This window comes from Chiloscyllium plagiosum, chromosome 44 (assembly GCF_004010195.1).
Source record: "Chiloscyllium plagiosum isolate BGI_BamShark_2017 chromosome 44, ASM401019v2, whole genome shotgun sequence".
Lineage (NCBI taxonomy): Eukaryota > Metazoa > Chordata > Chondrichthyes > Orectolobiformes > Hemiscylliidae > Chiloscyllium > Chiloscyllium plagiosum.
The window spans coordinates 9,698,104-9,707,158 of record NC_057753.1 but is presented as its reverse complement, the minus strand read 5'-3'; the positions used below and the strand labels follow the sequence as shown (position 1 = coordinate 9,707,158).

General features: G+C 45.2%; 1 protein-coding gene across 4 annotated transcripts in view; it reads right to left on the bottom strand.

The window, feature by feature from the left end:
- LOC122543532 (gastrula zinc finger protein XlCGF7.1-like) overlaps positions 1–7,498 on the bottom strand; it is a 25,229-nt gene extending 17,731 nt beyond the window's left edge. Inside the window, exons 1-4 of one of the 4 annotated variants that reach the window (XM_043682329.1) lie at positions 7,307–7,496; positions 7,082–7,176; positions 6,061–6,685; positions 181–2,004 (exon numbers count right to left, since the gene is read on the bottom strand). In XM_043682329.1, the coding sequence (XP_043538264.1) occupies positions 788–1,615 (828 nt within the window). In that variant the 5' untranslated portion in view covers positions 1,616–2,004; positions 6,061–6,685; positions 7,082–7,176; positions 7,307–7,496 and the 3' untranslated portion in view covers positions 181–787. Of the gene's footprint in view, positions 1–180; positions 2,005–6,060; positions 6,686–7,081; positions 7,177–7,306 lie in introns of those variants that run through there. The other 3 variants (XM_043682330.1, XR_006310078.1, XM_043682331.1) reach the window with 3 other exon arrangements.
- Positions 7,499–9,055: the final 1,557 nt, after the last annotated feature.

Below are 9,055 nucleotides of genomic sequence, written 5' to 3'. Positions count from 1 at the left end.
TCCCGACCTCTCCGCCCCCACCCCCGTCTGACCTATCACCCTCACCTTGACCTCTTTCCACCTATCACATTTCCGACGCCCCTCCCCCAAGTCCCTCCTCCCTACCTTTTATCTTAGTCTGCTGGACAAACGTTCCTCATTCCTGAAGAAGGGCTTATGCCCGAAACATCGATTCTCCTGTTCCCTGGATGCTGCCTGACCTGCTGCGCTTTTCCAGCAACACATTTTCAGCTCTCCCTTTGTAATTGGATCCTTGATACAGCTTTAACCCACAGGAAGTATTGCCTCACTCAGCAATTTCAACCTACACACTGCATCCAAGTAAGTTTCTCCCTGCTCACTTGCCGAGGGAAGGGGTGGGGAGGGCGGTCAACAGTCAACCACACTGCTGTGGGTCTGGAATCATGTATCGGCCAGAGTGGGTAAAGAATACAGCTGGGACGATGGAGTGATTCCTTTCCCGCAACCGTAGTTTCCTTCTCTAAAAAGGACATGAGTGAATCAGAAGGGGATTTCAGCCCAAAACTGTTTATCATTAGATTCTGAACTCCAGATTTCTGACCAAATTCCAATTTCGCCATGTGCCACAGCAGGATTCGAACCCCGGGCTGAGTTGATAGTCCAGTCAAAAATAACACTTGGCTATCGCTCCTTCAATCTCCCTGCAATAGCACATGAACTCACTGGTGCTTCTGCAGGTGGGAGGAGCAGGTGAAGCCCTTCCTGCAGTCAGTGCAGGTGAACGGCCTCTCCTCGGTGTAGACCCGCTGGTGAGTCAGCAGTGCAGCTAACTGAGTGAACTCCATCCTGCACACGGAGCACATGCAGGGCTTCTCCTGGTGTGAACCTGCTGGTGCGTCTGCAGATAGCCCATCTGACTGAATCCCTTCCCGCACTCGGGGCATGTGAACGGCCTCTTCCCGGTGTGGACCCTCTGGTACGTCCGCAAGTTGTTCACCTGACTGAACCCCTTCCCACACCCGAAGCAGGTGAATGGCCTCTCCCCAGTGCGCACCCACTGGTGGGTCTGTAGCCTGGAAGAATTCACAAATCCCTTTCCACAATCACAGCTGTTGAACGGCCTCTCCCCAGTGTGGACCCGTTGGTGGATTAGCACAGTAGATGACTGAGTGAACATCTGCCCACACGCAGGGCATGTGAATGGCTTCTCTCCTGTGTGGACTTGCTCGTGCATCTGCAGGTTTCCCATCTGACTGAATCCCTTCCTGCACACTGAGCAGGTGAACGGCCTCTCCCTGGTGTGGATCTGCTGATGGTTCAACAGGCCAGAAGAATTGACAAATGATTTCTCGCATTTGGAGCAGGTGAATGGATTCTCCCCGGTGTGAGCGCACTGGTGCGTCAGGAGGTGGGATGCATCGATGAATCTCTGCCCACACTGACAGCGGGAGTACGGCCTCTCTCCGGTGTGAACCCGATGGTGTGTCTGCAGGTGGGAAGTCTGAATGAATCCTTTCCCACAATGGCAGCAGATGAACGTCTGCTCCCCGGTGTGAACTCGCTGGTGTCTCTTCAGGCTGCACAGCCAACCGCATCCCTTCCCACACACAGAGCAGGTGAATGGTGTCTCCCCAGTGTGAACGCGTCTGTGCATTTCCAGCACGGATGGGGAAGGGAACCCTTTCCCACAGTCCCTACATTTCCACGGCTTCCGCAAGTGGGGAGCTTTCCTTGTGTTGCTCTGGGTTTGAAATTACAAACAGAACGGGGACATAATCTTTCCCACCGTGAGGGGCGAGATTTTGATTCCCCAAGCTGAGAAAATGGTTTGTAGCACTTTTCACAATCAGCGCACTGAATCTCCCTCACTTGGGCGTCTCAATATTCTTCCTGCCGCACCAGTGTCCAAACTTTCTCAAGCAGACCAAAACAAACATTCCCTCTGGATTTAAACGGCTACTGATATTCAAGTCCCAATGAATCAAGTGGCTCTGTCTGAAGTCAATGTATTATTTGCTTTCAGATTTCTTTCCGCATGTCTTTCTGCAGAAGGAAATTCACAAAATAAGTGATCACAGTCAGTACAGTTAAATTAACATAACACAATTGGCAATTCTTATAGATTGCCTGATGCCTGCTGATCACACATTATCCAGGACACAGAAACCTGAAAACCCTCATGCAGCCAGATAGCCTTAAGTGTGTATGGAGGAAATCTTCATTTCGGTGATAATGACTTGGAACAAGCTGCCTAGAAAGGTGCTGGAAATGGAGCTAAAACAAGGGATTTGAAAATGAAATATCAAGGCTGCTCGAGAATAGAAAGCCAGTAAAGTTGCTGAATAACTTCCTTCTGTCCTATTAAATAAAAAAAGACAAGAAATACAGGATATAACTCCATTACTTTTTAGGAGACAATAGCTATGAAGCTTTTACAACAGCCAACAATATCAGATATATACCATATGAAGCAACATGTGACCACATTTTATATCAATCTGCCTATCCCTTAAATGCTGCCCGGGTCCATGAGAAATTATCCTTTTAAATGTGAACATGAGGAAAGAAGTAATACTTTTCTAGGGTGCAAACTGTATAGGTACCAAACTGAGGTGAATACACAATGAAAATACATTTAAGAGAGACAGAGAGCATCTGAGCACCTTTGCAGAGTCTCCCCCTCCCAGGATGGGGAATGGAAAGGGAGAGACATTGCTTTGGTCCCAGATGTTGCCCAGAGGGAGGGAGTTTCGCCCTGTCAGTTTCATAGATACTTGCGCATTGTGACGTCCACAATTGGGGCCGGGCGGACAATGGGCCCGCACTGAGCTTGCCCTGTCCTGTCGCTGAGGCACGTAGTGAGGGACACTTTACAAACTCCCTTCGCTCTCCAAGTGAAAGCAGTTTGAGTTCATGCAAAGCACGTGGTTTCATTTTAGTTTCACACTTATAGGAATCCTCCTCCTCCTCTGTGATCCAACACTTTACTCCACCCTCCATGGAAATAACAATTTGTTTATTTTAATGAACCACTTCAATTCAACCTTACCTTTGCCATTCAAATACTAATTTTACGCAGAGGGTCGTTCATGGGTGGAATGAACCTCTTGAGGGAGTGGTTGATGCAGGTACAATTAAAAGACATTCGGATAAATACATGAATAGGAAAGGTTTGGAGGGATACAGGCCAGGAGCTGGCAGGAGAGACTAGTTTAATTTAGGAATATGGTTGACATGGACTGATTGGACTGAAGGTCTGTTTCCATGCTGTATGACTCGATGACTGGTTCATAGTTCCTTAAAAGTGGACTCGCAGGTTGGCAGGATAGTGATGGTGGTGTTTGGCACACTTGGCTTTATTGGACAGTGCATTGAGTATAGGAGTTGAGAGGTCATGTTGCGGCTGTCCAGGACATTAGTTCGGCCAATTTTGGAGTATTGCATGCAATTCCGGTACCAGTGATCCCATCCTGACACACCATACACCAGAGAGAGTAACTAAAATTGATGGGACACAGGATAAAATCATAAAATCCCTGCAGTGCAGAAAAAGACCGCTAGGCCCATTGAATGCATTGGATAGAGGACTTGGGAGGTCATGTTACAGCTGTTCAGGACATTGGTTAGGCCACTTTTGGAATATTGCATTCTATTCTGGTCTCCCTGCTGTAGGATAGGAAAGATATTGTGAAACTTGAAAGAGGCAGAAAAGATTGATAAGGATGTCGCCAGGGTTGCAGAAGTTGTGGTAAAAGGAGAGGCTGAATAGGATGGAGCAGTTTTCCGTAGAGCATCGAAAGCTGAGGAGTTAACTTATAGAGGTTTGTAAAATCACAGAATCATAGAAATGTACAGCATGAAAACACACCCTTCGGTCCAACTCGTCTATACTGACCAGATATCCCAACCTAGTCCCATTTGGCAACACTTGGCCCATATCCATCTAAACCCTTCCTATTCAAATACCTATCCAGATGACTTTTAAATGATGCAATTCTACCAGCCTCCACCATTTCCTCTGGCAGCTCATTCCAAACATGCACCAACCTCGTGTTAAAAAGTTGCCCCTTAGGTCTCTTTTATATATCATTCCCCTCTAATCCTAAACCTATGCCCTCTAGTTCTGGACTCCTCTACCCCAAGGAATAGGCTTTGTCTATTTATCCTATCCATGCCCCTTATGATTTTATAAACCTCTATGAGGTCACCCCTCATCCTCTGACCCTCCAGGGACAAGGGCTCCAGCGTATTCAACCTCTCCCGATACCTCAAATCCTGGCAATATCATGTAAGTCTTTTCTGAACCCTTTCAAGTTTCACAATACCTTTCCGATAGGAAGGAGAACAAAATTGCACGCAATATTCCAAAAGTGGCCAAACTAACATCCTGTACAGCTGCAACATGAGCTCCCAACTCCTATATCCAATGCATTCAATGGGCCAAATGGCATCTTTATGCACTGCAGGGATTTTAAGATTTTATTCTGTGTCCCAGTCAATTTTAGTTACAATCTCAGGTGGATGGTGTGTCAGGGTGAGATCTCTGATACCAGAATTGCATCAAAGTGCTCTAACCAATGTCCTGTGAAGTGTACCAAATATCATCATTACTATCCTGTCTACCTGCAACTTCATTTCAAGGAACTATGGACATACCATGAAATCATACAGCATGGAAACAGACCTTTGGTCCAACCAGTCCATACCAAACATAATCCCAAATTAAACTAGTTTCTCCTGCCTACTCCTGGCCTGTATCCCTCCAAACCTTTCCTATTCATGTACTTATCCAAATGTCTTTTAATTGTACTCGCATCCTCCACTTCCTCAGGAAGATCATTCCATACATGAACCAACCTCTGTGTAAAATTAGGATTTGAATGACAAGGATGAGGTTGAACTGAAATGGTTCATAAAATAAACTGTTTCTCCCAAACCCCCTACAGCACATATAGTAGCAACTTCAACGCCAGACTCTCACAAATCATGATTTCTATGGAGTTGAGGGGGAGGAAAGTGTTGGATTCACAGAGGAGGGGGTTTTCTGTTAGTGTGAAGCTAAAATGAAACCCCATGCTTTGCTTGAACCCAAACTCCATTGACTTAAAGGAGAGTGAAGGGAGTCTGCAAAGTGTCCTCCCCTCCCCACGTGCCTCAGCTGCAGGGCAATGCAGGTGCAGTGCGGGCCCACTGTCCACCCCGCGCCTCCCATTGTGAATATCACAATGCAGAAGTAGCCCTGTAAGTTTCAGAGTGAAACTCCCACCCTCTGGCAACATCTGGAAACAAAGCAATGTCTCCCCCTTTCCATTTCTCATCCTGGGAGGTGGGGTGGGGAGGGGAGGCATTGTTTACTTGTAGCAACTGGAGTGTGTCCTGGATAATGTGATCAGCAGGCATCTGGCAATCTACAGGAATTGACACCTATGTTTATTTAACTACACTGAAAATAATCGCTTCCTCGCTTCCTTTGTGATTTTCTTTTGCAGGAAGACATGAGGAAAGAAATCTGAAAACAATTGCTCCATCAACTTCCAATAGAGCCACTTGATTCATTGGGACTTGAATATCAGCAGTCATTCAAATTGAGAAGAAATGTTTGCTTTTGTCTGCCTGAGAGAGTTTGGACACTGGTGCGGCAGGAAGAATACTGAGACACCCGAGTGAGGGAGATTCAGTGAGCTGATTGTGAAAAGTGCTTCAAACCATTTATTCAGATTGGGGGATCAAATTGTCACCACTAACAGTGGGCAGTGACTGTGCACCTGTTCCGTCTGTAATTTGAAAACCTAGAGCAACACAGCACCCCCCTCCACCTCGAGGAAACCATGGAAATGTGGGGATTGTGCAAAAGGATTCCGTTCCCCATCGGTGCTAGCAAACATCAGATGCATTCACACCGAAAAGAGGCAGTTCTCCTGCTCTCTATGTGGGCAGAGATTCATTGATGCATCCCACCTCCTGACACACCTGCAGGTTGGCATCACACTGCTCTGCAAACCAACAATCCTGCTAACTGAGCTAAACTGATTCCCACTTTATATAAATGATCTGAAACAAAAAAAAGGAATGATTGAGAAATCAGAAAACTATAGAGACCTGAATTATTTTGATCATTTATGGGGTCAAAACTCAGAAATAGTGATCACAAACATGGATGGATTGTCACTGATCCAACAATGTTCTTCAATGAAGAAACCTCACTTCCTGGTCTGGACTTACACGTGAGTCTAATCCCTGGAGGAGGAAAGGCAGTAAGAGGGACAGAGACAGACAGAGTGAGAAATGGGAGAGATTTTAGGTATCATTAATACAAAACGTTTGACATAAATTTTGCACAATTAAATAATGAGAAATTCAAATCCATTATGTCCAAATCACACTGCAAACACCACTCTCCAGCCACCAGTTCCATCTATCTTCATGTCAAATGTGTGAGGCTGAACTAGCCACTTGAAAGCTTGGTAAATGATTTACTGCTCGGATGAGCTTCCAACTGCATGTCCACACTTTCATTGTGACCACCGCTTCAAATCTCAGGAATAATTTCTGACCCTGCCCCACCTCAGTTCATATGCTTCTGAAAATTACATCCATGCATTTGTCACCTCTTGAGTTTGATTCTTCTGTCACACTCCTGAAGGCCTGAAACATTCTATTCCCCATAAATCCGAGATCATCCAGATCAGTAAACAAGCAACAAATAACTGTGGATACTGGAAATCTGAAAACAGAAACAGAATCAAAATAAAAATTGCTGGAGTGTCTCACTATGGCTGGCAACATCAATGGACAGACAATTCAGTTAAGTTTCAGGTCTAATGACCTCATTTCATTCCAGATCACGGCTGGTTCTCAACTTCCTCACACCAAGTTCATTTAATCTATGGTTGCTGTGCCTGCTGACCCACACAGGCCCCTGGTGATGTCGCAGCTCCATTATAAAATGCCAATCTTTGAGCATAGTCTGGTCCCTTACTACTCCTATCATCTTCTCCAGCTCTGCACCTCTGAATTCAAGGAGCTCAGCAAATGCCTAACATTCTCATTCAAGCTGACATCGAACCTCAGGATTTCCTGATGAAAGGCTTTTGTCCGAAACGTCGATTCTCCTGCTCACCTGTTGTGCTTTTCCAGCACCACTCTCTAGAATCGAACCCCAGGAATCTGAAGTCTGGAACTCAGAATGGCACAATTGAGCGTGGAATATAGATGCTAAATACGTTCAGGTCCCATGTATGAATAAGATAAAGGCAGAAGATTGAGGAGTGCAGCTTAACATTCGCAGCAAACTATAAACCACCAAAATTATCAAGCGAGTGAAGCAGATATAAGAAAGACTCACCACACGACTCCAGTCAAACATTACTCGAGGAAAAATCTGGATATGCTTCCCCTCTCCCCCTGTGAAAGGAGTTTCTCGGAACCATCACTGTCAGTGTTAGACGGAAACTGACATCATTCTCCCTTCCTACCTCGGGCCCATCAGTGCGCATGCTCCCAGCTGTCATGCCACACGTGTGCCTGTAAACGCGCATTGCGCTTGCTCGTGGGACTCCTACATATAGAATGGGGTGCTATCACATTCGCATAGCATGCTAGGTAAAATATGTACCATGAAAGACGGTGTTATAACATCAGACAGAGCGATTACAGATTAGTCGCTGCAGAAAGCTCAAAATGAATAAACATAGAAATTTGCTGAAGGTTGGCTAAATTCAAGGGAGGGTATAATAGGCTGGAATCTAAACAAGGGATGAGGGGTGTTAACAGGCAGAATAATACAAGCAAGAGTGAGCTACAGACGGAAATTTGATCGAGTGGATTGGGATGATTACATCCAGCATTACAGAAAACTGGGTAAAGTACAGATTATAATCTAATTGAGGGGTTCGGGATAGCCCATATATAGAATAACATACTCGGGAATGAATTACCCACTGGAATCTAATCAAGATGATCAGGGTGATTTATATAGATAATAACATACGCAATAGTAAATTACACACTGGAATCTAATCAAAGCTCCTTGATGCCACACTAGGTCGAACGCAGCCTTGACAGCTTTGCTGTCGCTCTCATCTCACCTCTAGGATTCAGCTCTTTTGTCCATGTTTTAACCAAGGCTGGAATGAGGTCAGTACCTGAGTGAGCCTGGTGGCATCCAAACTGGTCACTGAGCAGCTCATAGCTGAGAGGATGCTACTCAACACCTTCCATAGCTTTACTGATGATAGAGAGTATACTGATAGGACGATTAATCCTGAGTTGGATTTGTCCTGCTACTTGTGTACAGGACATTCTCTGGCAATTTTCCAAATTTTTGGGTAAATGCCAATGTTGTAACTGCACTGGGAGAACTGAGGAGTTGAGAAAACTGAATGCATTTTGTATTACACTCGGAACAAGTGAATGATCTCTCCCTAGTGTGAACTCATTGATGTGACATCAGAAGAAAATACTGAGTGAATTCTTTTACACACTCTCACCAGAATGAATGTGTTGATGTATCAGCGTATCTGAATCCCTTTGCAAACTCAAAGCAAGTAAATAATTTACCTCCAGTGTGAACTCGCTGGTGTTGCAACAAGTTTGAAGTCCATGCAAATTCCTTCCCACATACAGGGCACATAAACAGCCTGTCCCCAGTGTGAACTCATTGGTGTGCAGTGAGGTTGACTGACTGTGTGAAACATTTTCCACAGGAAGTTCAGCTAAACGGTATCTCCTCAGTGTGATAAGCAGATGTTTCTGGAGGTGGATAACACTATGAATCCCTTCCCACATGTAGAGCAGGGAACCAGTCTATCTCCAGTGTGACTGTATCAATCAATTTCCAGCTGGAAAGGGTAACTACAATCTCTTCCCATAGTCTCCATATTTACATGATTTCATCATGATGTTGGCGTCTTCGTGTTCGTCCAGGACAAATGATCACTCAATGTCATGAAGTGAAAGCATGTATGGTCACTTTCAGATAGAGTGCTTTTCTCAACTTAAAGTACAGCCACAGCTGCCAGCAAAAGGTCGGGCTGTTTCAAATGCAGCAATTGGCTGTTAAATGGATACCCGAGTTCTGTTTGATGTTTTGACA